At 43.3% G+C, this 16,730-nt stretch overlaps 1 protein-coding gene across 1 annotated transcript in view; it reads right to left on the bottom strand.

The window, feature by feature from the left end:
- Window positions 1–16,730, bottom strand: part of cntn5 (contactin 5) — a gene marked incomplete at its 3' end in the record, with an annotated part of 350,866 nt that overhangs the window by 144,419 nt on the left and 189,717 nt on the right. The window contains exon 7 of the mRNA XM_080731735.1: window positions 14,715–14,918. Coding sequence (XP_080587861.1) covers window positions 14,715–14,918 — 204 coding nt within the window. The remainder of the gene's footprint in view (window positions 1–14,714; window positions 14,919–16,730) is intronic.

Below are 16,730 nucleotides of genomic sequence, written 5' to 3'. Positions count from 1 at the left end.
TGTGTAAAATTCAGTCAAAAATAATTCCATGTAGTTCGCGATTTGAATTCGATTTTTCAAATCTCCTCCCATCGCATTGTGATGCGTTGTGAGCCTGCAGAAAAGAGTCAGTTGAATACAATTGACTTTTGGGGATTTGGGGTTACGTAAAACGTTACAGAAAAAGTCCATTGAACTCAATGGACTGTTGGGGTTTTGGGGTCACTCTAGATGAAATAACCACACTAATACAAGTATGTAATTTACAGAAAGACAGTGGGGGTCATTTCTTTGGGCAAGCTGGAAGACTTGTCTAGGTCCAGTTGCCAATTGCGGACATGTGCGGTTTTCAAGGAGGGCATGGAGTCATACTTTTGGATGGCTGGTGGCAAGGCATTCCACATTTGGCATAATAGCAGAATGAATTCATCCCAGTGTTTGTGTCGAATCGGAGGGAATGAGCTCCCGCTGGTGTTGTGCCCGTGGGCATTTCTCACTCTTTTGAAGTAGTTTGACAGGTACATGGGCACAGGGCTCTGGTCCCTTGAGAATCTAGAAAGTCAGGCCCATTGCAAGTTGCTGTACTCTGTCCTCTACCCTCAGCCATCCCACCCTATACTGGCATAAAGAGCAGGAGTTAGGTGAGTCCTAGGTGTGAGGTCTAGTAGTAGTCTGATTAGTTCGTTCTAAGAGGTCTGTAGTTTTAGTTTAGTGCCTGTGAGGTTCTCAGTGCAGGTCATATTCCATTAGCAGCCATACAACCGTAACCGGTTACGTATGTAACCGTGTCTCCGTAATGAAAAGTCCATCCCAGTTATTATGTGTCAGTGAAAACTGAAAAAACTCCTTCTAGGTTTTGCTGTGTTCATTGTAAAACAGCAATCTTAACTTCATAAAAAATTTATCAGGTTGACCCAATTGCATACATAGATCATAATGGGCGAGGCAGAGCCAGTGATTGCCCATGAAATGCATCATGGGAATTGTAGGATCACAGATGTATAGTTTCTATAGATAGTGACATCAACAGTGAACTAAAAGGCATATCAAATGTGCGAGGCTTTCCCTTTAAGCATGGCACCCTGCCACTGTGTGATAGGTTAGGCTTTACCGATAGACCAGCCAACCTCTCAGTAAATCGCTGCTGTCGGGTGGAAACCTTGTATGTCCAAAACCGTATGTCCAAAAACTATAACATTCAGAAATATCCGGTCTACAAGCTCACTACGCGTCGCTACTCGCCACGCTGCGCGCTTGTAGATCGGATATTTTCATTACTTTCACTTGAGACTCAGGTAAGGCAAAGTATAGGGCAGGGGTTCCCAAACTTTTTTGGCTCAGGGCACCCCATAAATATTTTTTTTTAATCCAAGGCACCCCTACATTATAATTTTCACTCCCAGCACTTCACTAGTGAAAACAGCCGATCTACAAGCACACAACACCTCGCACCGCGAGGCGTTGTGTGCTTGTAGATCGGCTGTTTTCACTAGTTTTGTGTGACAGTCTTGTATGATGAAGCAGGGCTTTGATTTACCGAAAGACTTGGAGATTTCTGCACGACAGTGACGATATTTTAGTGATTATGTTACGAGGAAAACGTTGAGATAATAGCCATTTTGGTTAGAACTGATTGAAAATAACTTTGTACTTCAAGTTTAAAATTACACAAAATATTTTTTCAAGTGTCCAAATAAATTCCAAATATTATCAAATTATCTCGCGGCACCCCTGGACTGCCGTCACAGCACCCCAGGGTGCCCCGTCACCCACTTTGAAAACCCCTGGTATAGGGCATTAACTCATTCTGTGCCAGATGCCAAAATGGCTCCAAGGTAGCTGTGCCGAGATTTTGTATGTTTTTCTTTACTATGCAATGAAAAAAAATGATTTTTTTTTATAATTCTTTTCCCCACAGAAACAGACACAGTTGTTGTGATTCAGTGGCAAAAAGAATTTTGTCAATCGGACAAATGGTTCCAGAGATAGAGCTGTTTGAATGAAAAAAAGTGTCCATCCACTAGAATGGACACACATGAACACACATTTTCTCAATCAGCTAAACGAGGGAGCGAACACACAAACAGAGAAAAGCATCTCTCTGATCTCAGGTCATTTTGACATCTTTAAAAAAAAATATATATATATATATATATTTTTTTTTTTCTATGTAAAAAACACAAAAACCGTCATAAGCCGTCATTGGCACACAGGGCTATTGGAAAAAAACGTAATAAGCAGTCATTGGCACAGATAAGCAACGAAGAAACATAAACAAAGTTGAAATATGGAGATAGGAGGTTTCTGCCCCGACAACGACGACAGGGCCTCCGTGAAGGCTGTATCCATCCCAGAACGGTACATTTAATCCTGAGCCGTGCGGTTAGCCCCGTCTCAGATCACATGTCCACGTGGACAGTGGACGGGGAGATCAATATTTTCCAGCAGGGCGTAATGGAGCCCAGATGCATGAAGGTGGCTTTGATTAACAGAGTCAGACCACGTGCACGCACACGCGCACGCACACGCGCACACGCGCACAGCTTGAACCGACTCTTCTTCCCGATCATCACTCACTTTTACGCGAGGCACAGATTGCGGTGTCTGATTGCAGTGTCTGAACGCACACACACACACACACAGCTCGGCATCGGCGGGGCTCTGCCGCGGTGTGAGGTGTGTGCCAATGCAATTTTCAGCGTTTTTAGACCCAGATTCCACACACACACACACACACACACACACACACACACACACACACACACACACACACACACACACACACACACACACACACACACACACACACACACACACACACACACACACACACACACACACGAAAAGAGGGGGTTATATGCCGAAGCATCCGTGAGATTCGCGAGGCGAGCTGGGCTGCCAAGAAATTCTTTGGTGCAATAGGTTCTTACACAGCTGTGGAGATTTGATTTGGCCCGTGTTTGTGCTACGGATGAGAGGACGTCTCCTTGTCCCGGTGGCTTGATGTGACACATAACCACATGCCACAATATGGAGCACAAAGTCACTTCTTTTTGCACCACCTGTGCTTAAAACCCATTTAGGCCTAGAATTATTGACTGCTTTAACCAGTGAAAAATAGCAGATATACAAGCTCACAGCGCGGCACCGAGTGCCGCGCTGCGAGCTTGTAGATCTGCTATTTTTGAAAAAGTCGTGAAAATGTGTGCAAATCTTTGAATATATGTATTTTCAAAGCGAACGTTTGTAACTAAAATGTTGCTTCTGGGGGGTCCCTGGAACGAAATATTTTGAGATGAGGGTCCGTGGCCAAATACATATCATTTTGGGGGTCCTTCACATGAAAAGGTTTGAGAACCACTGACATAGTAGTCTCTCAAGAACAGATAACTGAGCTCCAGTTAAGTGAAAAGGACCTTTTCTTTGACGATGGCTGGCCAGATTGCAGACATGGAAACATGGGTTTTTCAAAAAAATCTTAGAAGGATTCAAAAGACACTTATAGAATCGGGTAAAAATTCTAATTTTCACGATTTTCAAAAATAGCAGATCTACAAGCTCGCAGCGCGGCACTCGGTGCCGCGCTGTGAGCTTGTATATCTGCTATTTTTCAATAGTTAAAGCATAAAATAATGATAAAGAATATAGTGTACCCGTTCTGAATGGGTTAACAAAATACATAAATAAATAAATAAATAAGCAAACCAACAAGAAAAGCAATACGGCTCACCTGCACTAACATGTGCACAAAGACAAAAATATTCCCCATCTCTAAACCTAATCAAATCTAATCTATAATTGCCTATTCCATCCTCAACCCTATAAAACAGGGGTCTTCAACGTTTTCAGACCAAGGACCCCTTAGCTGAGAGAGAGACGAAGCAGGGACCCCCACCACAACCTTTTCGTAGATTCCATATAGTTCCATGGTTTGACTTCACAATCATCCGTGTATTTTGGATTCATGTCAATTTGTTTCACTCTGTACTTTCAGTCTGCTCTTTTTCCCCTCTACACCCAACCTCTTTGCCGAAAATAGCCGTGTAGATCTGCTATTTTTGGCTAAAGTTCTCAGAATATGGACACTAGGGTTCAAGTGGTTAACTCAACGGGTGCCCACGAGGTTGCAACGCGTCAATCTCTTTGATGTCTACGTGTGCCCAACGACGCGTTTGCCGCGTTGTACAGTAAACTATACTGTACTGTAGCACCTGTACTGTACTACCGCGGTGATGAAACAAACTCCATTTCCCAAAATGCACCGCGGGATCACATGACCGGGAAGTGCTGTCTGCCTCGTTCACTGCCCTGTAATGCTGCAGCACAAACATACAGTTTTCTCCTAATCTAGCTTTTAAATCACTTTCATGTTCAAAACGGCGGCCTCTTCTACCGGCCGTCACACAAACGCTGTGGCTTAGGATTGATAAAAAACGGTCCTGACTGAAAGAAAAGATTTTCGCGAAATAAACAGGACATGCTTGGATTACATTTACTCTGATTACTTTTCTCGCCAGTTAAAGGTAGGTAAAATGGTGGGTTGCCATGGGCACCAGCAAATTAAATGTTGAATCATTCTGGGCATCCAATGTGTTAATATAAAAAAGGAGAAAAAAAGTTTCTATCACACAAAGATTTGACCCCCTGTAGTAACTCAGAGGAGTTACTACATCTTGGGGGTAACTCAGAGGACCCCCTGTTGAAGACCCCTTCTATAAAACAACCATTTCTCTTGTGTGGGCATGGAAAGTTTTCCTCACAATGTCTTATTTCTCTAATTCTACCATAATTGTGGGGACATTTTTGGCACTCGCAAGTACAGTAATACAAGAACACACACACGCACACTGTCTGACCCTCCGCTTCCCTGTCTAATTTCCAAGCTTCCTTAATGAGGGCAGCGACCTGCCGCTGCACGGTAACACACGTTAACATTAGGTATCTCTGAGGATCGTTTCACACAACAAGGCTATGCAAATGAAGAGGAAACAGACAGTCCTTGCTGGAGGGGATGTTAACACTGTTCCACTAAATGCTGGAAGCTATGTCGACGTGGCACGGAGCTAAATGCTGGCAGCTATGTTAAAACCCATTTAGGCCTAGAATTATTGAATGCTTTAACCAGTGAAAAATAGCAGATATACAAGCTCACAGCGCGGCACCGAGTGCCGCGCTGCGAGCTTGTAGATCTGCTATTTTTGAAAAACTCGTGAAAATGTGTGCGAATCTTTGAATATATGTATTTTCAAAGCAAACGTTTGTAACTCAAATTTTGCTTCGGGGGGTCCCTGGAACGAAATATTTTGAGATGGTGGTCCGTGGCCAAATACATATAATTTTGGGGGTCCTTCACATGAAAAGGTTTGAGAACCAGACATACTAGTCTCTCAAGAACAGACTAACTGAGCTCCAGTTAAGTGAAAAGGACCTTTTCTTTGACGATGGCTGGCCAGATTGCTGACATAGAAACAGGATTCAAAAAACACTTATAGAATCGGGTCAAAAGTCAAATTTTCACGATTTAAAAGAAAATAGCAGATCTACAAGCTCGCAGCGCGGCACGTATATCTGCTATTTTTCAATAGTTAAAGCATTCAATAATGATACACAATAACGTGTACCCGTTCTAAATGGGTTAACTCTGGAGAGGTAAATGCCCGTTGGCAACATTTAGCGCGTGCCCACTGCCCACGGCCCGTCTGGCCACAGAGGAGGCCCCCTTTTTCCACAACTTCACCCGGGGGGGAAGCAGTGGCAGCGGCCCCTGCAACCTCCCACAATGACAGACATCTGGCGTGGAAGGACGGTCACCTCTCTCTCACCTTTCTGTCTAGTCAAACATTAACCACTTAATCACATAAACACTATTCTTAGTAAAACAGACCTGAGTTGCAAGCTGCATGGAGAAATCACCCATCACTTGAGCCAACGCAACGCCGTTCGAGGTGCATCCCCGATAGGGACAGAATATTAAATATTGCTGTGGGGACTGATTTTGCCCCAACTAGCTGCCACTCAAAGTGACTACTGTGTTGGGCTGCTGGATGCAAGAGGTTGGGCTGCTATGTCTGGCAGACTGACTTGAAGGGTGATATGTCCCACGTGCGAGTTGCAACTGTGCTTGGACTTGACATGGAGATTAATAATGAATCCACATGTATCTAATATACCTATACCTTTTAATCTTCATGCATCTCTCCAAATCCTTAGTAGTGTTAAGGGGGTTCCACACGGTACGCGGTTGCCGGCGGGGCTGCCGCTAGGATCAGCAGTGGCCGCACCGCGGTGAGACACAAACACACTCGCTAAATGAGTAAACGCTGCGCGGTATTTCACAAAGATGAACAAAATCCATCTCTCACCGCCCGCGTACGCATGCACAAACGAGCACGCTTGCGGTGGAGTTCACGGGACTGCGCCTGCTCGCCTCGCCGCCGCAAAACTTCGCTGCGCGGCCGAAAAAGCCGCCCGCCTCTTATTGAAAATGAATTGCTAGGAGGCGGTGAAAGCGCCTAGTGTGGAGGGCACCGTAGTGTTATTATCATTTGAACAACCTGTGTGACTGCTGGAATGTGTTTTTTGTAGAGTGTTAGCCATTACACTGAGGGAGAGGGGCCTGCATGTGACCTTTTGGTACTGGGGAATTAGCAGCCTCAGGTTGTGTTTGTTAGCTGAGAATGATGAGTTTCCTTAAACGACACAAATTTTAACATTTTCTACTTTTTCTGTTTTTTTGTCTCCCCGGTGTGCCTTACCCCCGTTAACACTCAGTCTTTCACCTTCATTTCAGGGGTTTTCTGAATGGGCGTGTTTTCAGTTTCCACCTGAGGAGGGTGGGGACAGACAAAATGCCCTTTGCCAACAAAGGGCATTTTGGTATTGCAGCTGAAAAGGCTTGGAATGACTGACAGACAGACAAAACATGAAAACTCTATATCTGAGTAGGCTTAAACCTGAATAAAAATGTAATATAGGCCAATATTTACAGCATATAAAATATAATATATATTTTATTGTGCATGGTGTATCCCCTTTAAGTTAGTGTTTTTTCCACATCCATCATCTCACGATGACTTGCACCATGTATGCAAGATGTATCCTCAAAGTAAAGCATATTCAAATGATGTGGTATAAAAGGTTTTGTCACCTTCTGTTCAGTGACTGAGACTGAAGGTGATTTTTGCACTAGACACTTTTTTTCAAGTTTGGTATTAAGTCTCCACTGTTGCAACAATACATAATCACATATTTCAAAGCTTAGAAGTGAGTCTTGTGTTTTATCGAATCATGTGCGCTTAAGTATCTCAGATAAGCTGATCTAGTACAAGCTGTCTGACCTTGTAGATCTGCTATTTTTTTGGCTAATGTTACCCCTATTCAAAAATAGAGCTTAGGAGAAAACAAAGTTTGTAGAGCTGTGATTTCTGAAAGGAAACAATAAAATAATGACATTTCCAAAATAGGCACGGCCAGGGTTAATGTTGTTAAGAAGCCTGTCGGTGGAACTGGCACCTCCAATCCAACACAAACTCCCTCATCACCTCCACACCACCATGGCTCGGCTCCAGGGACGTATAGGCATAGGCACCTCCAATCCAACACAAACTCCCTCATCACCTCCACACCACCATGGCTCGGCTCCAGGGACGTATAGGCATAGGCACCTCCAATCCAACACAAACTCCCTCATCACCTCCACACCACCATGGCTCGGCTCCAGGGACGTATAGGCATAAAAGAGTGAAATCCCATCCGCAGCAAGGGCCATTGATTCGGTTAATTTTATTCCAACAAAATGATTTCCCCATTGGCCGGTCTCAGCCAAGCACATTGCGGGCGAAGAAAGCCCTCCGCGCTAATGGTAAAACATTGCTCACTATCTCTTTAGAATGCATTGGGAACGCATGGAACCAATGCTCGTCTTTTCCACGTGACGCAGTGGTGGACAAAGCACTCAACCCCAGTCCTCGATGTCAAAGTCAAATATCGTCGGTGTCGGGTGGAAACCTTGTATGTCCAAGACCTTTCGTTTTTGTATTTATCGTTTTAAAAATGAACTAAACTAGTGAAAATAGCAGATCTACAAGCACACAATGCCTCGCACCGCGAGGCGTTGTGTGCTTGTGGATCGGCTGTTTTCACTACTTTTGTGCGACGGCCTTGTATGATGAAGCAGGGCTTTACTTGGTGAAAAAACATACAACTTGAAACTTGGAGATACGAGGTTTCTGCCGGACAGTGACGATATGACTCTATTACAAGTGGATGTTCCTCAGAAAAATTTGTGCTCAGGTTAAAGTACTGGAGTAATTGCTTTTCAAAGGGGCATTTTCTGTTTAATCGATGCATTATCACCGAAAAAGATTTTCCAGAGCTTGTAGATTTGCTATTTTCACTGTATTTGAAATAGGGCTCAAGTGGTTCATTCATAATGTACCATTTTCCTTCTTAGAAATGTTGTGGGGTCAAAAGTACAATAATTGCCTTTGAAATGTAATGGAGTCAACGTCATAAGTATCCAAAAAATAAAAAATAATAATAATAATATTACAATTTGTATAGCGCTTTTCTGAGTATCCAAAGACATTTTACATGGGGGGCAAGAGGAAACAAATAAACAACTTTAAATACTAAGGTACAGATACTGAAAATAGTCCCTTTAGTATTGTATTTGACATTACTCAAGTAAATGTACTGATGCTACGGTCTGCCTCTGCAAAAAGACGACGTGACATTTTCATGAAACCAGAAAACAGATTCCTCTCTCACACAACATCATTGCTGAGCCCGTGGCTTTTCAAAAAAGCCATTACTTTACGGCAAACGCCGCGTTCAGAATGTTAAAACAAGCACCCAATTTGTAGGAGAGCACGGCGCACACAGTAAACGTAATGAAGTCATGTAATGTTACATGCAGCAGGTTGGAGCACAGGTTGATAGTCCAGTTTATTACAAAATGTGGGAACAGCTAGATTTCGTCGTTGTCGAGTGGAAACCTTGTATGTCCTAATATATAAAAATATATTAAAATAGTGAAAATAGCCGATCTACAAGCACACAACGCCTCGCACCGTGAGGCGTTGTGTGCTTGCAGATCTGCTATTTTCACTATAGTTTTGTGCGACAGTCTTGTATGATGAAGCAGGGCTTTACTTTATGAAAAAAACTACACATTTGAAACAAGGTTGCTGCCCCACAGTGGCGATTTGTCCTCCGTACCTGTCAATGGCCAGGGGCCAGGGGAAAAACAGATGCACCCATATGGGCTGTTGATTGTCTAAGAACATCATATTTTTGGAGTCGGAGTTAAAGCGAGATAGAGATGTATTTGCATACTGAAGAGCCGTTAGGATCTTTCTTTCTAGCTAGGATGCAGTCATTGTATTTTACTAGCAAAAACTATCACATAAAACAATGTCATCGCCCTGCAAGTGTGCGTGGACAATGGACGGAAATGGAAACCTACACGGGGCACGGAGAACATCCTATACAGTACATACGGTATCAGCATGGGTATGACGGTTTAAACTTGCTAACTGAACTGGTCACCTCAACATTACTTTCTGATTCTCTGAATCAGGGATGGGTTAGACCAGTGTTTCCCAACCTTTTTTTCTGCCAGGGCACACTTTTCAAACCCAAAAGATCCCAAGGCACACCTGAAGTCAGTCAGTCCAAGTTGCTTTCTTTGATCAATTAATTACTGTACTGTAAGTATAATGGTACGGGTGTGAACTAGTGTGTCCTTTTCCCTACTAAATTTGTCATGAATTTTGTTCAGTTTACAGAAACATTCATTTTCACCAGGCAATAGGCTATAAAAAATTCTCAACTATGAATAAAGTCCTACAATATTGTCGCAATGTTAGCAATGCAAGCCCTCAATGCAAGCCCTCTTCACCTCTGAAGAAGAGCAACAGGATAAAGTGAAAGTGTGATTGTTTAAGTGATTAGGTCATTAATCTGTGAATGGCTCTTGAATCCATTGGTATTCAGGTTCCATGCATGCACATAATGTGACCCTGTAAACGTCACATTATTGATATAGTGTCCAAAGGGTTCATTAGCATCATTGTTCTCTTGTAGTTGTTCGTTTGAATTGCCTTTTTATGGCCGTTAGGCCACACACACCTTTCTTTTGTCATTATGTTCCTTCCTAATATGTACAGTAACAAACATGGCCTCAAAATAACTTTACCATTATGTTGGAGAAAACATTTATCTAAAAACTCTGGGAATAAAATAAAAACATAACTTTCAACATGTCAACGTCAACATGTGTATGAGATCAGGGACGTGCAGAGAATGTTAGAGAGGCAGGGTCTGGAATTTCTAAAAGGGCCTTTTGGTGGAAATATCGGCTATTTTCGGTGCGTGATACCACACTGAACTAAGCATAATCAAGTCACTGATGGATATGTGGCGTAACGGCATGGATTTCTACACAGATAGGGCAATTCTTTCAACATAAGATGCTGAGTTCGTTCAAGTTCAGGAAAAGTTGGACAAGGCAATTCTATTGAATGCTGTCTTCAGTTATGGCATGGAAAGAGGGCATTTGCATTTCTTTCACCGCAGTAAAAACTGCCTTCATGGTCTGGAGAGGGTACTTTTTACAGACAGAATAAAGGCAGGGGCTCAAGCCTCCTTTGATGTGTATGTGTGCACATGCCTGGATGAGATACATTATGCACAAATAAAATATTCGTTTCTAGTATGACTTGAATGTCATGCAGAAACCTTGTATCTCTCCATTCAAGAGCTTGTGACTAGATAATCAGGGGCGTCACACCAAATTCTGGGCCCTGGGTACAAGGATTCACTGCGGGCCCCCCATGAATGTTAACTATTGAGCGCGGCACCGAGTGCCGCGCTGCGAGCTTGTATATCTGCTATTTTTGAAAAATCGTGAAAATGTGTGCAAGAAACCTATGTCAAGGACCCCCAAGACGATATGTATTTGGCTACGGATCTAATATTTAGTTCCAGGGACCCCCAGAAGCAAAATTTGAGTTAGAAATGTTCGCTTAAAAAATACATATTATTCAAAGATTTTCACACATTTTCACAACTTTTCAAAAATAGCAGATCTACAAGCTTGCAGCACGGCGAGCTTGTATATTTTTCAATAGATAAAGTTATTAGGGCCCCTCCACCTTGGGCCCCCGTAACTCAGTCCCACTTTCCTACCCCTTGTGACGCCCCTGTAGATAATAACTTGGATCCACAGGAACACAGTTCTTTATCCACCCATTTCCTGAAAAGTAACCGCTTTGGACTTACAAGGTATCAACCCGATAGACACGACAGCTACAGTATGACTGTCGGCAAGGAGACTCCCTATGACACAACATTTGAGCTATAATTATATTCCTTTGCAAATGCCATCAAAGAAACATCATGCTTGCCTGTCTGACCTGGCAGTGTTATGGTAGAAATGCATTCACATTTACAGTATATCTATCTGGGAAGAATGAGCAGTCAGACTGGTGAAATCATGTAATAAAATGTAATTATTTTAAAGCCACGGTCAGTGAGTTTTCTCTCTGTCGGGAGTCCAACTCTCCCGATAGAAAGAGGCAATTGCAATCGTGTGTATTCAATAACCTCCAGGCTTCAGTTAAGATCCACCCCTCGGAAGCTTCTGATTGGCTGAACCGGAGGTAGGGAGCGCTCCGTTGTATCCACTTGGACCGCGCAGAGGTGCCAAAAGTCGGGGGGACGAAGATTATTGGACTATTATGGACTATTCTGTCCATAACGGCATATAGCTCGGTAACAGCGCTGAGTCGGCTCAGGCGACCGCCGCAACGCTCGACACGGCGACTCGCTCGCTACCGCTCACTCGGTGGTATCTGACGTGGCTCATGGTCGCCTGAGACGGCGCGCCTTCGCCATCTCCACCGAAAACAAGCGCTCCTTTACAAGAATCTAACTGAACCCTGGTGGGTTGTGGATTCACGCATTGCAATCATGTCCAAAATACAGCTAATATGGCGGATCTACGGCTGCCTATGGCCTGTCATTGTCAACCGGTCCTATCTAACACCAGGGTCTAAGTGTGTCAATGGAAAAATGAGACAACCTCCAACCACTGCAGATGTAGTTATATTGTATTAACATAATATGTTAATACAAGTACAATATTATTGTACTCTACCATACAGATTGGTTAAAATATCCTTTTATTCAGTATAATAAGGCCCAGATTGAGGCTTTAAATCTGTTCTTAAAACGCACATTTATGAGAAAGCTTTTTTTTATGGACAATTTCTTATTACTATTTTATTATTTTATTGGTTACTGTTCACATTTTTATGCTCGCCCGTTTCCACATTTTATTCATGTTATTTATTTTAACCGTTTTATCTCTCTCTCTTGGCAGTCTTGTAGTGTCTTTAGGGGGCCTTATAGTACTTTTGAGCCTCTCCAACAACTGACCGCGTGTGTATATCTGTCCATATGTACACTTTATCCATCCATTTCTAAACTTTGTAAAGAAAATAATTTAGTGTTGAAAAAAAAACCAAATGGTATCAAATGGGAGGTCTGTATGGACTAATACATATCGTTACTGTCCGGCAGAAACCTTGCATCTCCATATTGCAACTTCTTATCTTTTTATTTATTTTTATTTTGAATGAATGTCCTACTTCGTCATCCTACAGTGTTAAAAAAATAACTCTGAACAAAAAGTAAGGAAACTTGACTTCGGTCCAGCAACACAGCCAAACGTGTGGGTAGCGCCAACCAAATATTTGCCAAAATGGCCTGTAATACTGTATTCACCTTTGTTGCTTGGAGCATTGAATATTGCACTCTCCCACAGTAATAAGGAAAAGAAAAACAATACATATTGCTGTGGGATGGCATCCCATTCCTCAACCAGGATCTGTCGCAAGTCAGACAACGTGGTTCTGTTGGTCACTATCACGTACAGATCACCCAAGCTGATCCCACAAGTGTTCAATTGGGTTGAGGTTTGGACTCACAGGCAGGCCATTCCATCCTCTCCACTCCCACATTCTGGAGGTACTCTCTCTCTCTCTCTGCTGATCCTGGCTCTGTGGGGGCGAGCGTTGTAATCCTGGAGGATAGCATTAGGTCCCAAATTCTGGCAGAACCCACGCTCAGGTGCTTGGCACACACCTGGGACTGGCACACACCAGTGCCAGTACTTGAAGCCCAAAACAAGAATGAATGCCAGCAGAACAGTGTTACAGGGTTACAATTATGGAAATTTTTTGGTCGGCGCTACCCACACATTTGGCTGTGTTGCTCATTCCACGGATGTCCGATGATTACAAGCTGCACCTTGTTGTAAAGGTGACTAATCAATGATAAAAATGTGTATTATTAAAGGGGAGATATAATGGACCAAAGTCAAGTTTCGAATTCCTACACAGTAAAAATAAAAAAAAAACAGTTTTGAACAACACACTCTCACTCCCCAAACGGCCTATGACCAACGTCTCACGTCTGGTGCCGTCCCAGGCACTCGATTAATGTGGAAGTGCTATTCTCAAACCCAAAATGTAAAAGGGTCAGCAAAAAAACTGTTGGAGGCGCACCATCTAAAGAGGACTTGATCCATGAGAGGCACCGGTGAACGGGCCGCGAGGCGAGCAAGTCACCTTGCCAAGTATTGCAAGGTCCGCTTCAGCCAACTCAGTGCCATTGGAGTTAATGTCCCGATAAGGACAGAATGGTAACTCATATCACTCTAGTCAACATGTGACTGATAAGTACAGAATGGTAACTCATATCACTCTAGTTAACATGTGACTGATAAGTACAGAATGGTAACTCATATCACTCTAGTCAACATGTGACTGATAAGTACAGAATGGTAACTCATATCACCCTACTCAACATGTGACTGATAAGGACAGAATGGTAACTCATATCACTCTAGTTAACATGTGACTGATAAGTACAAAATGGTAACTCATATCACTCTAGTTAACATGTGACTGATAAGTACAGAATGGTAACTCATATCACTCTAGTCAACATGTGACTGATAAGGACAGAATGGTAACTCATATCACTCTAGTTAACATGTGACTGATAAGGACAGAATGGTAACTCATATCACTCTAGTCAACATGTGACTGATAAGGACAGAATGGTAACTCATATCACTCTAGTCAACATGTGACTGATAAGGACAGAATGGTAACTCATATCACTCTAGTCAACATGTGACTGATAAGGACAGAATGGTAACTCATATCACTCTAGTCAACATGTGACTGATAAGGACAGAATGGTAACTCATATCACTCTAGTCAACATGTGACTGATAAGGACAGAATGGTAACTCATATCACTCTAGTTAACATGTGACTGATAAGGACAGAATGGTAACTCATATCACTCTAGTCAACATGTGACTGATAAGGACAGAATGGTAACTCATATCACTCTAGTCAACATGTGACTGATAAGGACAGAATGGTAACTCATATCACTCTAGTTAACATGTGACTGATAAGTACAGAATGGTAACTCATATCACTCTAGTTAACATGTGACTGATAAGTACAGAATGGTAACTCATACCGGTATCACTCTAGTCAACATGTGACTGATAAGGACAAAATGGTAACTCATATCACCCTAGTCAACACGTGCCGTCGAGGGGACCCCTGGTCAACTCTGTCCCAAACTGTTTGGTCCTTTTAATGAAAAGCTTTCAGAATAACTGGTGCAGATGACGGGAGAAGCCTTACCGTCGGTCTTCAGCGTCAGAGGCGTGGGCGGGCTCAACACCCTGGCATTGGTCACCGTGTTCTTCACCTGGCACAGGTAGCTGCCCATGTCGGAGGGCTGCACCTTGGAGATGTACAGGTTCCCCGTGTCCTGGGAGATGAACCGACGACTGTCCTCCGCCACAAACGATGGGAACTCGTTGAACACCCAGCTGTATATGATTTCTGGGGAGGGAAAAACAACAAGTATCAACTTTATTGTCACATCCAGGCACACATAGACATAAAGGGCCCCTTTTATCCATCTGTAAAAAGTGCCCTCTCCAGACCATGGTTACTATGGTGAAATAAATATTTTCACCAAAAGGCCCTTTTCGAAATCTCAGCCCCTGCCTCTATAGCGTTCTCTGCACATCCCTGGTCACATCACTGGTTTACAGTGCAGTGGTGGAAAGTACTGTAACTTACTCAAGTAGTGTACTTAACTCATTCTGAGCCCAGGACATTAACGGATTAGGGGGTCCAGAGTGCCCCCTCCCGGCCCCATTAACGGCCATTGTCTTATTTTGAAGGCCAGAAGTCCAGACCGGAAGTACTTCCGGTCTGACGTCATCGCATCGTGCGACGGAAGCGATCGTTGTTTATGTGGAGCCATGCTGGATTTGCCTCGGAGTATTTATACATGTGTTATATAAGCGAGCATCTGCCTCCATCTTCGCTTCTAAAGTGTAGTTTTGAGATAATGGACATTAAAGATGAGATCCCCCGTCCACCTCAATGTTATGGGATTACTATTTTGTGCTCGTGAGCCTTGATGATGATGAATCAGCGACGGATTTTCGTCTCCGGACATCCGGCCATTCTACTCGGTAATGTACTCAACGTTACAGTAATATATTACTTTTCGCGCGACATCGCGCATTCGGCACTATAAGTACTCGAGTACTTTTCGCGCGACATTGCGCGTTTGGCTTTTAATGAGTTAAGTATATTGATGCCAAAAATGTTGTACATTTATCCAACTAGTATTTCTACATTGCTGTAATGCTACTTTTACTTAAGTAGTACAAGTACAAGTATCAGTACTTAGTTTCACCAACTGTACAGGTGTAAAGAAGTGGGTGAAATGCTTTATTGCGTATTGTACATTTTTCAGAAAGGGAGAAAAAAAAGGGGGGGCAGGGAGAGGGAGAGCAGGGAGAAACAAATCAAACATTAAATAAGCATGTCGCAGAGAACATGAAAAGAGATCAAGATATCCACATAATATCCACACACAGCATAAGACCAGAAGATACGGTATGTACTGTGTATATAGATATCTTCATTATCTTCACATAATATTGAGAGCGGATTGATGAGGGGGCAAAAAGTGTCTTGTACCCAGGCACGCTCACAGAGACGCACTCATGCATGCATGCACGCACGCACATGCACACACACATGCACGAACACACAGACACACAGACACAGACACACACACACACACACACACACACACACACACACACACACACACACACACACACACACACACACACACACACACACACACACACACACACACACACACACACACACACACACACACACACACACACACAGCACAAAAGGAGGGGGAGCCTTCTTACTGTAGGTAAATCTTACACTGATTGGGTGGTAATGTGATTCACTATTGAGGCACGCAGCTGGAACCAGCGTCTCAGAATAGATGAAAGAGGAGGTAAGGTTCACACACGGTGCCAACGTGGAGCTCAGTGCACGGTGGGGGACAGCGCAGGGACAACACAACTCTAACGGGGCTGCCTGGTGACTCAGCCACTTGGTGCACAAACCATATGCTCCTGGTGAGCTATGGGTGGACTCCAGGTCCATTCCAACCATAGACAAAAAAAAAAGAAGAAGATATGGACGAAGGGAGCTGTGATGTCACACACAGTCAAATTCGCCATGTTTGGATTTCCGGTTCCGAAATGGAACCGAAGACATAAATGCTTTTTGGTCTTCAATCAGTAGAACCAGTAGAAGCCCTAGATG

The sequence above is a fragment of the Nannobrachium achirus genome (assembly GCF_963921795.1).
Source record: "Nannobrachium achirus genome assembly, chromosome: 8".
NCBI classification, from domain to species: domain Eukaryota; kingdom Metazoa; phylum Chordata; class Actinopteri; order Myctophiformes; family Myctophidae; genus Nannobrachium; species Nannobrachium achirus.
The sequence above is the reverse complement of the archived record's forward strand: the minus strand, read 5'-3'. Positions and strand labels throughout refer to the sequence as shown.